The sequence below is a fragment of the Mastomys coucha genome, unplaced genomic scaffold (genome assembly GCF_008632895.1).
Source record: "Mastomys coucha isolate ucsf_1 unplaced genomic scaffold, UCSF_Mcou_1 pScaffold22, whole genome shotgun sequence".
In the NCBI taxonomy this organism is placed as follows: Eukaryota; Metazoa; Chordata; class Mammalia; order Rodentia; family Muridae; genus Mastomys; species Mastomys coucha.
Genome location: NW_022196905.1, coordinates 96,320,263 through 96,338,604, shown reverse-complemented (window position 1 = coordinate 96,338,604; position 18,342 = coordinate 96,320,263). Strand labels below are relative to the sequence as shown.

The 18,342-nt window shown below is 42.2% G+C and overlaps 1 protein-coding gene across 4 annotated transcripts in view; it reads left to right on the top strand.

The window, feature by feature from the left end:
- Klhl8 (kelch like family member 8) overlaps positions 1-18,342 on the top strand; it is a 49,477-nt gene that overhangs the window by 9,312 nt on the left and 21,823 nt on the right. For all 4 annotated transcript variants that reach the window (XM_031337040.1, XM_031337036.1, XM_031337038.1 and 1 more), the window contains one exon: positions 8,314-8,662. In XM_031337040.1, the coding sequence (XP_031192900.1) occupies positions 8,453-8,662 (210 nt within the window). In that variant the 5' untranslated portion in view covers positions 8,314-8,452. The remainder of the gene's footprint in view (positions 1-8,313; positions 8,663-18,342) is intronic.

Sequence of the window (18,342 nt, the reverse complement as noted above, 5' to 3'; positions counted from 1 at the left end):
ATCAGCTAAATGTAATAAGAGAAGGGGGAATCACTCTGTTCTCACTCTTTATGGAGCAGGAATCTTAGACGTAGTTGAAAAAAGTTCTTTCTGTTCTGGAGCTTAGGTTCAATTATATTGTTACAGAACATTAATGCACAGCCCCAAGTGTTGTACAGGTTCTGGTGTGTTCAGCTGCTTGTGTGTGTGTGTGTGTGTGTGTGTGTGTGCTTGTGGAGTACAGGTCTACCTTACATGGTGTTCCTCAGATGTCCACTTTGTCTATCGAAGACAGTTTCTCACCAAGATCTGGAGTTGGGGACTCAGCTAAGCTGGCTGGGGAGAAGCCTCGGGGATCCACGCATGTTTGCATCCTAATCACACATGCAAGTTTTTATGCAGGTGTTGGGGATCAAACTTTGGGTGTCATGTTCAGGCACTTTTCCTACTGGGCCCTTAGTATACAGTCTCCCAAGCCCTTAGTTTACAGTCTTTGTACGTCCCAAGTCACATTAAGTTCTTTAGGCAGTTTCAAGAATATATTCTCCTAACTTTTTCCTTCCTGAGACAAATCTGAGGTGCATTTCTCCTGGAGTGCAGGTCAGATGTGGACCACTGTTAAAAACACCATTGAACATGGCTAAAACTCAGTATTGATATTAAGAATAAATTCCTCTGTAGGCACTCCTCCTGAAGTTTGTTTCTATATAAATGAAAATGTTAGGAGTGGCGTGGTTGGATATCTTAATTGGTAGCTGCTAGACTCTTTTTCCCTGAGCAAGAAAGGGTGGCCAAACAGGCAGCTGGACAGCCTATATGTCACTTTGAATGTCCCATGGGACCTCTGAGGGACTTGCACAGCAATTGAAGCCACTTGCCCCTGAAGCCCAGCTTGGCTTCTAAAGTCCAGCAAGACTGTTTAAAAAAAAAAAAAGCGGGCTGGCGAGATGGCTCAGCAGGTAGCGCACTGACTGCCCTTCCGAAGGCCCTGAGTTCGGATCCCAGCAACCACATGGTGGCTCACAACTACCTGTAATGAGATCTGATGCCCTCTTCTGGTGTGTCTGAAGACAGCTACAATGAATTACTCCGGAGCGAGTGGGTGTGGGGAGGTGGGGGTGGGGGTGCAAAGGTCCTGAGTTCAATTCCCAGCAGCCACACACATGATAGCTCACAGCCATCTGTACAGCTACAGTGTACTCATACACATAAAATAAATGAAATAAAAGAGAGAAGGTGAAGCATGTGGAACAGCTGCAGAAGTGATTGTGGATGGCTACAGCTGAGCTACCACAGTGATGGAGCCAGATTAGGGCAGGGGCTTCGACCTCTGCGGAAGAAGCAGAGGAGTGGAAAGCAGCCAGCAGCTCTTACCAGCCACAGAAGAGGTGGAGCCACCTTGGAGAGGCCTGTGGCTTCCACAACAGCAGAGGTAGCCCTCCAAGAGAGGCAAGTGGCTAAACAGCAAGAGTAGAGCTCAACCAGAAAGCAGCCAGTGGCTTTAGTAGCCATGGAAGAGGCAGAGCTGAAGTGGAAGTAGGGTGAGAAGGGCATGGGTGGCTGCTGCCCCAGTACCAGGAGCCACACCATTACGGCACTACCATTACGGCAGCCACAGCAACAAGGTGCTGTAGAACAGCGGGGAAGAGAAGCAAAACATGGCAGAGAGCAAACATGGAGAAAGGAAGAAGCCTAACCGGAGAGGGAGACTGCAGGCCTGAGAGCTCAGATCCTGCAGACCTGAGAGCTCAGATCCTGCAGACCTGGGAGCTCAGACCCTGCAGACCTGGGAGCCTGAAGCACTGTGCAGGCTCCGGCAGCCTCCTTGTCTAGGGTGGTAGTGCCAGCTGTTGTCAAAGACTGCATAGGCCCAGAAGCTACAGTGCTGTCGGGGTCTGAGTGTCCAAAGTGTCCCAGGCCTACAAAGGTCCTGGTGGCTGTGGCCTGCATGAAATTAGAGGCCACCCCTGCTGCTGTGCATGTACACATTTGGAGGCCAGAAGTCACTCCTCAGGAACCTTCCCCATGTTTTTGAGGCAGGCTCCGTCACCGGTACCTGCAGCTTGACAGTTAGATCAGACTGGACAGACAGGAAGCTCCAGGGATCAACTGTCTTTGCCTACTAGAATCAGTTGTATGGGTGTATATGTTGGTATACATGTGTGGAAGCCAGAAGTGAATGTTGTCTTCAGTTGTGATCTACCTCGTTGTCCTGAGACAGTAGCTCACTCTGAATCTGGAGCTTGGTATTGAGTTGACTTACTTTACACCTGATATTTTATATGGGTGTTGGATATCAAACTTGTTCATCTTGTGTGGCATGCATTCTACTGATTGACATCTCTCTCTAGCCTTACAGAGACATTTTGGCCTCTTGTGTCTAATCCAAATCTAACTTCAAATTTAAAAATAATTTTAGAATAATGGATATTCTAATACTTGACTTGGCAGTGTAAAAATTTACACATGAAGATAGAGCAGTGATCCCTGCTGTTGTAACATTCAGATGCTAAGAGCAATGTCTACCTATTTACCTATTGCTCTCTATCACCATTAACTTCCTGTCTATAGCTACCTATCTTTGTATCTATCATCTGTATCTATTTATCATATATCTGTATCACTCATCTACATCTATCACATAGTAACTTATCTATCATATATCTATATGTTCACTCTGTCTATCACCTATGACACTGGTACTGTAGGAAAGAAGAATTGCTAAACTACTCATTATGATTAAAGGTTAACCAAGTATTTATGTTGGGTATCCCAGCCCACAAAACTCCATGGTAGTCACTTGTGACTCAGCTAACTATGTAGATGTTAAAATATCTTTTTGGGTTGGGCACAAACATGCGAGCACAATCCTCACCTCTACCTCTGAAACAATGCGATTTCTGGTGGAACTGATTTACATCAGAATCAGTCATGTTTGCTATATTGAGTCTAGCCTAGGAACTGTGACAGCATTTCTGGTTTTTTAGCTCTTCTTTGATTTGCTTCAGCAATGTTTCAGTGTGTGGGTCCTGTGCATGTTTTACTGGGTGTATGTTGTGTTTTATAAAAAGATAGGGAGAGAAGGAATATGTTTAGTGGAGGTGTAGTGAGGTGTGGGGGAGGGGTGACTTTTCAGGCCCATGCTGAGGTATCCCTTCCCTCTGGAAGTAGAAACAGAGAAAGGCAGAGGGAGGGGGGAGGAGGAGAAGGAAGAGGAAGAGGAAGAGGAGAAAGAAGAAGAGGAGGAGGAGGAGGAGGAGAGGGAGAAGAAGAGTAGAGGCCGGCCATGAGCATGTGTGGAGAGGGGAGGGGAGCAGGAGGGAGAGGACAGTGTTCCAGCAAGAAGGTAAGAGAGAGAGGAGGGGCCGAGCAGCCCCTTTTATAGTGAGTCAGGCACACCTGGCTGGTGCCAGGTACTTGTGGGTCAGAGCCTAGACAAAATGCTAACAGTGTGTACCTGAGTGTCTCCCTCTTCCGAACCACTTGGAGGCAGTGAACTTCTCAAACTTCTCTTTCCAGTTGTGCATTGGCAGTAAGTACACAGAAATAGAGCTGATTTTTTTTCATGTTTACCTTGTATTTTGTGGCCTTGTAAACTTACTAGTGCTAGGTGCCCCTTACAAGTGTTATAAGACATGAACCTCATCTCAGAACCTCAGCCACTGAAGCGTGACATGTTCTTTCCTACCCCATGGCCTCTTCAGTGTTACCAGCCTTAATGTCAGGGGTGCAGTTAAATTAGGATGTCTCCACCACAGTGTCTCTACAACTAAACTAGGTAAAACGGGAAGGGGGAGAGGACAGGAGGAAGAGGAAGAGGAGCCAAATCCTACAAGCTCCTGGCCACTTTACTTACTTCTTGTTAAGTGCAAATGCATACATTTCCACTATTCCTTTCTAGGTAAGGACCAATATGGTGGCCCACTCTTATCACACAGCATCAGATGCCAGAGGGATAAGGTCACTGCTCCCTCCTCAAGACCAGGAGAACAGAGAGCATGACTTGTGATATGTCCATCACAGCGAAGGGCACACAGACAGCTCCTGTAAACTGAGAAGAATAAGAACCCTGGGTTCCTTGTCTGCGTGCCCATCCTTCTCACCCAGGGTTGTGCACGGCCCCCTTTCCTTCCCTTCAGTTAACCTTTAGTCTCCTTTGGTTCAGTCTGACTTGTTACTTGCACTAAGAGATTGCATGTGCAGTTACACTAATGCGGACAGTTCTGGTTCCTTCCAGTTTGGGTGGGCCTTTCATTTCTCCCACTATTGCGTCAAAGAGAACTTACATTTTTGAAGTTTCTCCTTCTCCTCCTCATTCCTCCCTTCCTTTTCCAAGTGCAAGGATTACAGCATGCCCTGTCCCCTAGTACTTTCCTGTGTCAGGATTATGTTTCCATCCCAACACCATTCTTAGCTAATGTTCAGCAGCAGCAGACAGAGGTAAGGGACCAGCTTCATTCTTTTGTACTTGATATTCAGGTTTTCTGTTTATTTGGTTGGTGGTTACTTTAGGGGTTCTTTTCCTCTGGTATTGGGGATTGAGCATATGCTGGGCAAGTGCCCAACCACTAGCCTCCCCAACTTTTTTTTTACTAAGATCAGGTTTTGCCATGTAGCACAGACTGGCTTGAACTTCCAGGGCCACCAAGGCTGTCCTCAAGCTTGTAACCCTCCTGCCCTGCTCATGTTCTCCTTTTAGTTCTCTAGTGACCTCTTTGCATTGAAGTCTGTATCTTTTAATGACCTAGCTGTTTCTGTGCATTTTTTTTTTAAAATAGTGTTAGTCTGGTTACATCTCATTTCTGTCTGGTATATTTGTGTCTTGAGACTTAAATGGGTTTTTTTTTCTTATATGCAGCTTATACTTGGAATTTGCTTTTTCATCCAATCTATGAATGCTTGTTTAATTTCAAAGGCCCGGTTTAAGATACCCATAGACTCGTTTGCAGTAGTCACAAATAGTGAATCCCAGGCATTCTTCACCCAGTTCCCACAGTGGTAATATTATGTGTGGCTTCAGGACTAGGGATTTACACATTTCACCTGCCTTTGGCCCTAGCTAGCATGTGTGTGTGTGTGTGTGTGTGTGTGTGTGTGTGTGTGTGTGTACTCGGGTGTGTGCGCGCTGTCACATGCTATATTGAGGACACAGCATGGTCCTCGTCAGAACAGCTTAGATCTCTTCTGTTCCCTCTTTGAAGCCACAGCCCCACCTCCTCAGCTTTCCCTTCCCTTCAGAATGCCCTCTCTGTTGTCCTGTCATTTGAGACTGTCACAGACAGTGATGCTGTTGGGCAGTGTGTCTTAGAACTTCCAATAGATACCCTAGGCTATATATTGTATTTAGCCAAGTAGACAGTTTTTGCATGTCCATAGATAGTTACTATAAAGTGTACACTTGACAAAATGATGTGGTAGGACAAAGCACTTGCTAAACAAGCCTTGACACCTGCAGCACCCTGAGCAAGGTGGAGCAGACCAGGATAAGAGCTCCTCCTGCTCCTTAGAATTTCAGTTTCTGTTTAAAACCTTTGAATTATTTGTTTCTGGTAAATTTCTTTCAGTATTTTTAGACCAGGACTGATTCAGCTTAAAGATGGTTATCTTGCAAAGTATGTACAAACTATGGCTCAGCCAAATTGTAACCACCAAAAGTTTTAAACTTTTGTTAGTTCGAACACATCTGTGCTCCCTCTGTTTATCTCACGTGGGGCCACACTTTCTCTCCAAAGGCAGAACTGAGTATGGTGATCGAGTACTAACAGCCCTCAAAGCCAACACCATGCACTCATTGACACTTGCAGAGAGAAGGTTCTGACTGGAATACTTGTTTTCTCTTCGCTCTTTGTCTGTTTCTGTCTCTTAGGATCGGGCCTCACGCAGCTGCAGCTTGAGCTCACAACAGTCACTTTACCTCAGTGTCGGAGTGCTTGGGATATAGGCACGCACCACATGCCTGGCTCTAGGATTTTGACATAGGAATGGGAACTTGAGAGAGCTGCCATAGGGAGCTGGGAAGCTGGGAGGTTGGTTAAATGCTTGCTGCACAAGCACTGAGCTTGCTTCCTCACGCCCACGGAAAGGCCAGGGGCTGTGGTGCTGAGGACAGGGACTGCCTAGATGACACTGTGAACTTCATTGAGAGTTCTCTCTCAGAAATGAAGTGGAAAGCATTCAGATGCCTGGTGTAGACCTCCTGTCTACACACACACTCACACACACACCATTGTTGTTGTTGATACATATTAGAATATTGGTAAATGCTTCCCTGTGATAAGACTTTAAACCTGACAAAGTTTCTGTGGTAGCTTTTGGTGTGAACCAAACACCAACTTTAGGGAGGAAATACTGATTTTTGGCTCACAGTTTCAGAGCTTTCGGTCCATACTTGTTTGGTGCTAATGCCTTTGGGCCTCAGAGGAGGCAGGTACACCATAGTGGAAGTGTATATAGTGGAAACGGATCACTTTATGACGGTCAGGAAACAAGGAGAGGAAATGCCTGGGTTTCTAGTAGCCCAGCGTCATCTTCAGAGGCGTGCCTTACCAATCTGACTATCCCTGTGAGGCCCCACCTCTTTTAAAAGGTTTCGTCACCTCCGATAGTACCCAGGTTGGCCAGCCTGACCATTTAACACATGGGTTGTTGGGTAGTATCTGAGATCCAAACTATAGTTGTGCCTGCTGTACATAAGAAGTTATAGAAACCCAACCACTTAACACGTTTCTTACCTCACAGTAAGTCTATCCACAGCTACATTAAAAGTAGTCAGGGCTGGTGAGGTGGCTCAGCGGTTAAGAGCACCGACTGCTCTTCCAAAGGTCCTGAGTTCAAATCCCAGCAACCACATGGTGGCTCACAACCATCTGTAATGAGATCTGACATCCTCTTCTGGTGCGTCTGAAGTCAGCTACAGTGTACTTACATATAACAATAAATAAATCTTTGGGCCAGAGTGATCAGAGGTCCTGAGTTCAATTCCTAGCAACCACATGATGGCTCACAACCATCTATACAACTACAATGTACTCATATGCATAAAATAAATAAATAAATATTTTAAAAAAAAAAAAGTAGTCAGACTGCCGTGTCTTAGCATGGGAATCCTCGTTTCCAGAGTTTATTTCCTCTTAGCTGCATGGCTGAGGGCCTAGCTTTTCACCGTCAAGCACAGGCCTTCCTCAGTTCCTAGGCGTTGCTTTCCACGCTGACTTCATGGACTGCAGGAGAGCCTTTCACTTACACCGTTCTCTGAAATCTCTGTAATCAAGAGTGCAGCGTCCTGTTACCTTCCCACTTTCTGTAGCTTGGGGGTTGGTTACAGTTGTTACAACAAGGGGATCACAGGAAGATGTGACCTGTTAGGAGGTCACCGTCACGCTGTGTATGCCACAGAAACTTAAGAACATATTAGTAACTACAGTCCATAATCTTACGTCACCTGCTTTGGCATCTGACAAAAGCTGAAAGATGAGATAAAGATAACGGTAAAGACCCTCATAGACCTGGTCCCGGTTAAAGCACGCCTAGCTCTCAAAAGCTGCGTATTAGTCCAAGTTTCCATTCTCACACAAATGTCTACAACATAGTTCACTATTGGACATGCCTCTGAAGTCCAGTACTGCACTTCCTGCAACCCTCAGGGTGGTCCTGTTTATGGATAGAGAAACCAAGGGTTAGCAGAACCTTCAAAAAGACCCCAGTCAGTAAGTGGTTGCAGGTGGTTTAACTTAAAACCCTTCGTTTTCATTTTCACCACCTAGACAGACTTGTGGGATATATCTATTAATGAGTAGTCACCAGATGTGCTTGTTGATGAAGTGTGATCTTGTGTGTAATAATAACTTGTACGTGGAAGTGCAGGTACTGTAAGGTCTGTGCACTATAGTTCAGCTGTTCCTTTAATGTGTCTTTATGTATCTTTAATTCTTGGCATACTCCTCTAAGTGATATGCCCGTTTCCCAGAAGAAATAACTCAGGCTTAAGCAGTTTATAAGTGATGGAATCAGTCTAACATAGAATCTAAAAGAACTTAATTCAGTAAAATAATGAGTCCACAAAGAAAGTTTCTAGACCTGAATTTCTAGCTTCTTATTTTTGAAGCCAGTGGTTTCCATGTTTCTGAAGTTATGCCCTTTAGTTGTTTTTGCATTGAAGTTTAAAGGTGTAATTTCACTGGTGTGTAGCTAAGTGATTCAGGCAATGTTTGGTGTAAAGCTACTGGTTTCACCAGTGATGACCAATGTGGTTGCATATGTTGTACTGATGATTATAATCAACAATAACACCTTTTATTTTATCTTTGTGTTTTATTGCTTTTTTTAATATTTCAGCAAACTGTATCATGAAACTGAAGGAATTTTGAAAGATGTCTGAATTTTAGTGGCCACATCTATCATCTCTTCTCACCCTTAAAAAGAGAATAAATGGGATGTTTCAGAAGAGAGCTGTATAAAAAGAAGAGTGTTGCAAATGGCTTCAGAATCTACCAATGGGAAACAAGCTAGGAGTCACGTGACAAAGGGGCGTCGTCAGCAGCCGCAGGTGAGGAGCAGGTCCTCTGTCAGTGAGTGCGATGGCGACGACTCCTTCATCTTTGAAGCCAATGAGGCCTGGAAAGACTTTCACGGCTCTCTCCTGGGCTTCTATGAAAACGGGGAACTCTGCGACGTCACACTAAAGGTGAGACCACTCTTATCTTTTGCCAGCTCCTTTGGTGTACTATGAAAAATGAGACTTTCTGGACTTATATAAAAAAACATAAGTGTCATACATATGTTTTAGCATAGTTGTTATGCTAAAATGACTTTAATGTCAGTTTTTTGTGAATGAGTGTCTCCGGTGTGGCCCAAGTGAGCCTCAGAATCATGTTCTGCCTCACGTCTCCTGAGGGTTGGGATTGTAGGCATGTGCTGCACTGTACCTGAATCCATCTTTTTTATTTAAGAAATAGGCACATTGTTACACTAATTTACTGAGGTTCTTTTTCTTTTAATTGAAATTTTTTTCATGCAGTGTATTCTGATCACAATTTTTCATTTCCCCACTTCTCCCAGCCCCTACCCCACTCCTCACCCAACCAACTCCACACGCTTTCTCTCTAGCTTGCTTTAGAAAACAAACAGTCAAGCAAAAATACCAAAACCCAACCAGGAGGACAAAAACAAAAGTATGAGACACATACACATCACAAAAACAAAAACAAAACAAAACAAAACCCCCCAACCCCCTCACAAAATCAGAAATCATAATACGCAAGCAAAGTGCCCAAATAAAGCAAATATGAGCAAAAAGTCTATAAAAATACCACTGAAGTCATTTTGTGTGGCCACCTGCTGCTGAGCACGGGAGCCACCCTTAAGTGTGATTCATATACCCAGTGACACTCCTGGAGAAAACTCATGTTTTCTTTGTAAGTGGTTGCTACTTGGAGATGGCTCCTTCCATAGGGTGGGAGCCTGTGTCACTTCCCCTCCCCGCTGGGAGCCCCTCTGACTTGCACCTGTGTAGGCCCTGTGCATGCTGCCACAGTCTCTGTGAGTTCTGTTGTCTGTCCTATTGTCAGTCTTTCTGCCTGCTCTTCCACATAGTTCCTTGCGCCCTGAGGGGAGGGCGTTGATGACATCATCTCATTAAGACTGATGGTCCAAGGTTTCTCACTCTCTGCACAGTGACCACTGTCTCCTCAGTATTAGTCCCCATCTGTAGGATAAAAGCCTCTGTAATAATGGCTGAGTGTGGCGCTGATCTATGAGTATAGCAGAATATTGTTAGGAGTCATTTCGTAGTTCCTTAGCAGAACAGTTGTGATTGGTTCTCCTCTAGGCCTATGATTCATTGTCAGGTTCTTGGTCCCATGACCAGGGCCACACATGGGCTCCATCTAATGGGAAGGGCCTTGAATCCAAGCACACAGTGTTTGCCAGTGTGTCTGTCGGTCAGCTCACTGTTGAAGATCACAGGTTTGTAGCTGGGTTTGTGTTTGCCTTTGGTAGTGTGCAGAGCACCTTCCAGTACCATGAGCACTGTTCAATATGGGCGAAACCTCTCCATGTTCAATGAAATATGGAAGTGTTCTCTTTAGCAATAGTATCCTACCATGAACTGGTGGAGAACAACCAATTGGTTTGGCAGTAGCCTGAGATGTTTGGGAGTTCCCATAGGGCCCCTTGGACCAACAACTCACCTAGATGTAACCAAGCCCTGACCTGGGAGGTTTCACTTGGTTGTGAAAGATGTCTAGTTGGCATTTTCTCTACGGCTATGTGGTAGATTTCTTTCATCTATGTTTATGTTTTAGGAAGCTTCTACAGTAGTGAGTTTTCATCTGACTCCCTAAGTGACCCTTAGTGTTAGTTGTCTCTCCTCATGTTCCCATCATCCCTCACTCCCGTCAGTCATTCCATTGCAGTCTTCCCCTCGGCCCCCCTGCCTCTCCATCGCTGTATATTCGATCTCCCTTCCTAGGGAGATCCTCTCCTCTCTGGAGTCCCTTACCAGGTACCTAACCTCTGTGGTTATGCTGATTGTAGTATGCACATTGAAGGCTTAAAAGCTAGTGTCCACATATAAGACACATACATTATTTGTCCTTTGGAATCTGGGTTGCCTCCAAATGGTGTTTTTTTTTTCTACCTCCTTATATTCACCTTTAAATTTGACTCTTTAACAGCAAATACTATTATTCCATTGTTGTGGCTGCCTGCAGCCACACACAAACGGGTCTCCTGGAATGAAAGTAGGAGCCTGCGAGAAATTAAGGGAACTGTCCAGCGGGAGGAGGTTAAAAAATGAGACCGAGGCATGGTGTGCTTTCAGCCCTCCATCATTATTCAACTGTCTCTTTGTTACTAGCAGGTAGGGAGAAAAATCCCCTTCCCCAGTCCGTCAGCATCTCGTGGGCCAATGTTCAGTCTCTGGAGGCGGGACTTCCAGCATAACAGGAACTTGGAGAGGCGTGGCTATTAGCAGGAGGTTAGAGAGAGGCATGGCTATTTGTGGCGAGGCCAGGTCTGAAAGAACCAGCTCTTAGATGGAAGAGGGTCACACACTGTGTCAGTGTACCATGTCATTATCCATTCATCAGCTAACAAGCATCTAGGTTGTTTCCAATTGTGTATTTTTTTTAAAAAACAAGGTGCATTATTTTTTTAAAAGATTTATTTATTTTTATTTATATGAGTACATTGTAGTTGTCTTCACACACACCAGAAGAGTGCATTGGATGCTATTACAGATGGTTGTTAGCTACCATGTGGTTGCTGGGAATTGAACTGAGGACCTCTGGAAGAGCAGTCAGTGCTCTTAACCACTGAGCCATCTCTCCAGCCCTGTTTCTAATTTCTAACTACTGTGGATAGGCAGCAGGGAACGTGGATGAGCACGTATCTCTGTTGTGGGATGGAGAGTTCTTTAGGTTTATGCCTAGGAGTTGTAGATCTGAGGTGGATCTACTTCTGGTTCCAGAGGTACTCCCATGCTGACTCCTGTGGTGGCTATACATGTTCACTCCTTCCAGCAGAGAATGCCTGCTCCTGCACACTCACTAGCACGAGCTGTCTTTGTTTATCACTCTTGGCCATTCTGACTGGTAAAGATGAAATCTCAATGTAGTTTTGATTTGCATTTTCCTGATGACTAAAGATGCTGAACATGTCTTTAAGTGCTCCTCAGCTACTGTTTCATTCTCTGAGAACCCGACGCTTAGTTCTCTGCCCTGTCTTTAAGCTGGGTTATTTGTTTTCTTGATGTCCCGTTTTTAAATTCTTTATAATTTCTAGATATTAACCCTTTATCAGATTTGCAGCTGGTAAAGATCTTCTCCCATTCTGTAGCCTGCCTCTCAAACAGAGGCTTTTCTGTTTGACGAGGTCCTGTTTCTCCATTCTTGGTCTTAGTACCTATGCTAATGGTGCTCTGTTCAGAAATCTTCCTCTGCAAGTGACTTCAAGACTATCCTACTTTCTCTTCTATCACATTCAGTGTATCAGGTCTCATGTTGAGGTCCTTGATCCATTTGGAGGTTTGTTTTTTGAAGGGTGATGGAACAGATCTTTTTATTCCCATCTGTGTACATCTCTTACATGAAGCTGTCCAGCCTTACCAGCACCATTTATTGGAGGTGCTTGCTGGTTTTCTAGTGCATATATCTGGCTTCTGTGTCAAAAATCAGGTGCCTATAGGTGTGTACACTTATATCCAAGTCTTTGATTCAGTTCCATCACTGAGCATGTCTGTTTTTTACTCCACTACCATGCTATCTTGATTACTGTATCATAGTCGAGCGCACGTGCGCATGCGTATGTGTGTGTATTTCCATATGAAACTGAAAATTGTCCTTTCAGTTTTTGTGAAGACAGTCTAAATGAAATGTCTCCATCAAATCCCTCCCTCAGAATTCAGGGAGCCAGCCCCATGGTCTGTACAAGATCCTCTTCATATGCACTATAGCTTTCAGGTTTGTACTTTATGAGTCTCCAGGAAATGGAAGGGTCTCTGATTCTTGTGCTTTCTCTTGGGGCTTTTTTTCTTGTTTTTACTTTAGCTTGTCCACCTTCCATATGATAGTTTTTATTTTATCTTATTTTGTCCTGTTTGGTTGTTATCTCCTAGAAGCCTGTTCTTTTCTAGTGAGAGAGAGAAAGGGAGTGGATCCAGAGGGGAAAGGAGATGGGGAGGAACTGGGCGGAGTAGAGGAAAAACTATACTGAGGTTATATTGTATGAGAAAAGAGTCTATATTTGATAAAAGGGGGAACCTCATTCAAACAGAAATAAGTAAGTAAATAAAATGTAATTTAAAATAAAAAAATCTGTGAAGAATTGTGTTGGAATTTTGGTGAGGATTGCATTCAATCTGTAGATTGCTTTTGGCAAGATGGCCATTTTCATGAAATCGATCCTACTGATCCATGAGCATGGGGAATCTTTTCATCTTCTGATATCTTCTTCAGTTTCTTTTTTCAGTGTCTTAGAATTTTTACTATGCACATCTTTCACTTAATTTGTTAGAGTTACCCCAGATACTTTTTGAGGCTATCATGAAGGATATTGTTTCTGTGAATTCTTTCTCAGTCTGTCCTTCGTATGTAGGAAGGCTGCTGATTTCCATGAGTTCATTGTGTATTGTGCTGCTTTGCTGAAGTGGCTGTCAGCTGTTGGGATTCCTGGTGGAGTTTAGCAATTGTTCATGTATAAGATCATCTACAGACAGCAATGCTTTACTTCTTCCTTCCTTCTTCCTTCCCTTTGATCCCCTTCAGTTGTCTCAGTGCTCTAGCTAAGACTTCCCGCACTATGTAGGATAGGCATGGAGAGAGAGGGTGGGCGGCCTTGATCGGCATGGAGAGAGAGGGTGGGCGGCCTTGATTCCTGATTTTAGTGAAAATGTTTTGAGTTTCCCTGTGTTTAGGTTGATGTTGGCTGTAGGCTCTATTATGTTGAGATATATCCTTAGTCTCTCTGGGACTTCTATCATGAAGGGATGTTGGACCTTGTCAAAGGCCTTTTCTGCATGTTATAAATGATCATGTGCTTTTGTCTTTGTCTATATGTTGGATGATAGTGATTAATGTACGGATGCTGAACCATCCCTGCATCTCTGGGATGAAGCCTACGTGATTGTGGTAGATGATCTTTTAAATGTGTTCTTGGATTTGTTTTGCAAGTATTTTATTGAATTTTTTGCATCAGTGTTCATCTGGCAAATTGGTCTGAAACTCTTTCTTTGCTGAGTCTTTGTGTGGTTTGGGTATTAGGTAGAATTCTGCATTAATCCCATCTGGCCCTGGGCTTTCTTTTTAGTTGGGAGACTTGTGATTTTAATGACTGCTTTTTTGTTTGTTTGTTTATTTGTTTGTTTGAGACAGGATTTCCCTGTGTAGCCCTGGCTGTCATGAACTTACTCTGTACACCAAGGTGATCTTTGCTGGGATTAAAGGCATGTGCTATCACCACCTGGCAAGTTGAGGCCTCTTTTGTTTTAAGAGAGTTTCATATAAAAAAGGGGGAAAGGGGAAAAATGGAGTAGGAAGGGTTGAGTGAGATGGAGACTGGGAGCAAGAAAGAAAAGGACTACAAAGAGGAATAGTTAGCTCTAAAGACTGCCTAAAAATTGCTAAGCAGAGCATCATAAATTATTATTTCAGATGCTTACTGCATTGGGAGGATCATGTCTTGATGTGAATTCACCATGTAATTAAACTCTAGAGCAGATGCTGAGCAGGACTTACTTATTAGTAAGTTGAAAGGAAAAGGAATGTGAATTGTGAGCTGCATTTGCCTTGAGGGAATTTGAACTTGAGCCAAGGATGGGCACATTAGCATAATACAATGATGGCCAGAGGCTTAGAGAAGAATCCATTAGTGATGTCTGAAAGGTGATCAGAGGAGGATCCATCAGTGATGTCTGAAAGGTGATCAGAGGAGGATCCATCAGTGATGTCTGAAAGGTGATCAGAGGAGGATCCATCAGTGATGTCTGAAAGATGATTAGAGGAGGATCCATTAGTGATGTCCAAAAGATAGTTAGAAGGATTTACATAAGAGTAAAAATACTGCCTTTAGGTCATTTCAGGAGGTAAAAGTTGTTTATGTACTATTATGTTTACTAGTGGAAATGTTTTAAAATAATATATGTAAGGCAAGCTCTAACATTATATATGGGTGAGCATTTTTACAAACTTTCACTTAGGTGCTAGTGAGTGAACTGGGTACTCACATGCTAACCACATACTGCACTACCTCTAAGTGGGCTTCTTGAAGGCACCTGTCTGGTTGGGAGAATTGCTCTTGTGTGTTCATCTCATAGCATACACTTCTGGTTTTATGTTACAGATCAGTACAGATAGCACTTCATAGGACTGGGACTCACATGTCATGCAGCTTGAGGCTGTCTCACTCCCTTACTCAAGCTCAAGTTAATTTTAGCTGAAAGGGGTAATGTAGAAGCAGAGGGCGAGAGCCCCAGTAGCATGAGTGTTTTGCCTGTATGCACATATGTGCACCATGTGTGTGCCTGGTGCCTGCAAAGATGAGAAGAGGGCATCTGCATCTGGGTCTGGAGTTAGGTGGGTGTGAGCCACTGTGCAGTGCTGAGAACTGAACCCAGGGCCTCTGTAAGAGCAGCAAATATTTTACCCATTGAGCCATCTCTGCAGCCCCACCCCTGTAGCAACTTTTAATGTTGCCAGAGATATAGTATTAATATTATTTGGCTTTTAAAAAAAGAATGCTTGATTTTTAAGCCAATGTTCATAGGCTCTATTAATAATTAATAATAATAATTATTAATATTTATATTAATATATTATTAATACTATACTAGAATTAATATTAATTAATATTAACATATAACTAATATTATAATATAATATTAATAATTATTAATAATTAAATAATGATGATTAGTGATTAATTATTAATATTAATAAGATTAAAACTATTATTGATATTATTAATATTAACATTAACAATATCAATATTATTAATTAAATTAATAAATAATATCAATATTAGTAATATTATTGATGTTAATATTAATTAATCATTAATAATTATTTATAATTATAATAATTAATTCAGGACAGCCAGGACTATATAGAGAAACCCAGTCTCGAAAAACCAAAAAAAAAAAAAAAAAAAAAAAAAAAAAAGAAAGAAAAGAAAACTTTGAAAACTTCCAACTACCCAGGTAACAACAGTCATTCTGAAAGACTATAGGGAAACCATATAAAACCTCATTATAATAATACTTCACCAAAAGTGGGGAAAGGTGAACTGGTTACATTGTAACTATTGATTTCTTACCTGAAAGAAAGCTACTGTTTATTTGTTACAGTTCTGAAGACAGAGGAATTCAAGAGAAAGATACAGGAGGTTTGGTATCTGGTGAGGGCTGCTCTCTGCTTCTGAAATGGCACCATGTTGCTGCCATCTCCCAGGAGGATGAGTCTGTGAGGGCATAGTAACTGTGTCTCATAGGGTGGAAGGCAGAAGGATACAAAGGCATGAGCTAGTTGGAGCTAGCCCTTCTCAGAGCCCACATGATTTCTTCACTTCTCAAAACCCCACCACATAGGGTTGGGGGAGGGGACTTTCAGACTATATCCCAGGTGTAAGGTAATACAAAGGGGATGGTAATGGAGAAGGTCCCTTTTCCTCATAACAGAGAGGGCCCCTTTACTCAGGATGGAGAAGGCCCCTTTACTCAGGATGGAGAAGGTCCCTTTAGTCAGGATGGAAAAGGACCCTTTACTCACGGTGAAGAAGGTCCCTTTGTGTGTGTGTGTGTGTGTGTGTGTGTGGCTGGCCTTGAACTCAGAAATCCACCTGCCTCTGCCTCCCAAGTGTTGGGATTAAAGGCGTGCACCACCACCACCCGGCGAGAAGATCCCTTTACTCAATGTATAACTATTCTGAGATATTAAGGTGTCTTTAGAATTCTGTGACAGTCTTGGTCTGTCCTTTCAACTAGTAACTCAGGTTGCTTCTTTGTTTGAGTCTGTTTCTCTTACTCAGAAGAATTATTTAAATATTTATATTGTTTATTTCAACCCTTAAATGCTATCTGGATGGTCTCCATTATATATTTTAAAAATGGTTCAGAATGAAGTTATTTATTGCAGAACAGTGGCTGGTTGCTGTCATGTTAAGATTTGAGACTGATACATCTAGCTAACCTTTCATTTTAGATCTTGACAATAAAATACTTTTTTGGGATGACTAAATAATTTAAATTAATTTTTTAAAAGTAGTATAATTAAAAGAGCAAAATTATCAGATCTTAAACTGAAAACTGAGAATATTGCTTATAAGGATGTAAAAAGAGTTGGGATACAGGTTTGTTTTTATCATTTTGTGCACAAAAGAATAGTTTCAGAATAACTACATTATTGAAAACTGTTACATAGTTAAGCAGTAAAAGGGAAAAAGTTTGCCGTGAACATATTAACCACAACACCAGAACCTTGCTTTCCATTTTGCTGAGGTGAAAAGTCACATGCTGGATATGGAAATGGTTTTGTGCTCTTGACAGGTAGCTTGTTAGAATGTAGCAAGCTATAAAAAAGTGTGTGTGGGAAAACACTCACCTTTTTCTGTGTGTAAACTAATGAGAAATCGAAACGTCCTAAGTGGCTAACTTTGGATGATGAAGCAATGTGGCATCGCTACTGTAACCATACTGTAGAAGGCTTGCAGTGGTTTCAGAAACCTGAAAAAAATGACATAGTTCAAGAAACTTAGTTCTCTTTCAGCTTGCATAAACATCGTTGAAGCACATGTGTCAGCAAGTTGGTAGTCAAATTGGGAGTAAGCTTTCCTGCTCTCCATGATCGCTGTGCATATCAGACTGAGAAAAAGTCTTGGGAAAAACTATTTTTGTAGGTCAGTAGATTAGCCACCTTCTAAGAACTGACAGTGAATGGGTCTCTAACTGTTCTTCTCAACACTGAAGATTACCTCACCTCCTCTGTTAGAGTCCTTAGCTCATGGCTTGACTGAGTCAGCAGTAAAGCTGAGACCTGTGCCTTCTTCCTCACCCCATGTCGCCATGGTGACAGAAAAGGGCTCTGCTGATCCAGAAGCCTTTGTTTTGTTATGTTTTGATCCATAGTGGCCAATTTTAAGTATTTCTTTTTTTCTTTAAGAAAGAAATAATTTCAACAATGTCAATATTTTACTAAAATTTAAGGCTGATATGAGTTTTTTCTTACTATCTTGAATTATTCATGTTTGTTCATTAATCTAACAAAAATGTAAACAGATTTTACTAGTATTGAGGACACATACATGTTGTATACATCATATATACATATTTCATATATATACATAATACATACTTATTTCTATGACTAAATCATACAGTTACTTTGTAGTTTATATGTTTTTTAGCTCAGTTTGAAGTACCAAGTTTATATATTTGTAATTGCTGACTTTTTTGGTAACTGATAATTATTTTTAAGTACCAAAAAAGGAAATGCAGAAATAAATTTTGCAGAATATGATGTAATATATAACTTCAAAAAAGAGTTGGCATAGTAAAAGGCCATATATAGTGGTCCAAATTAGACCTTAGGATGGTTTTGTGGGGTTTTTTTGTATTTTTGTTTTGTTTTATTTTGGTTTTTTTTTTGAGACAGGGTTTCTCTGTGTAGCCCTGGCTATCCTGGAACTCACTCTGTAGACCAGACTGGCCTCGAACTCAGAAATCCACCTGCCTCTGCCTCCCAAGTGCTGGGATTAAAGGCATGCACCACCACTGCCCAGCTTAGACTTTAGGATGGATAGTTACTCCAAAAAAGTACATTTTGGGTTGGGAGGGCTTGGCCACATTTTAAGTTGTTTTTTTTTTTTTTTTTTTTT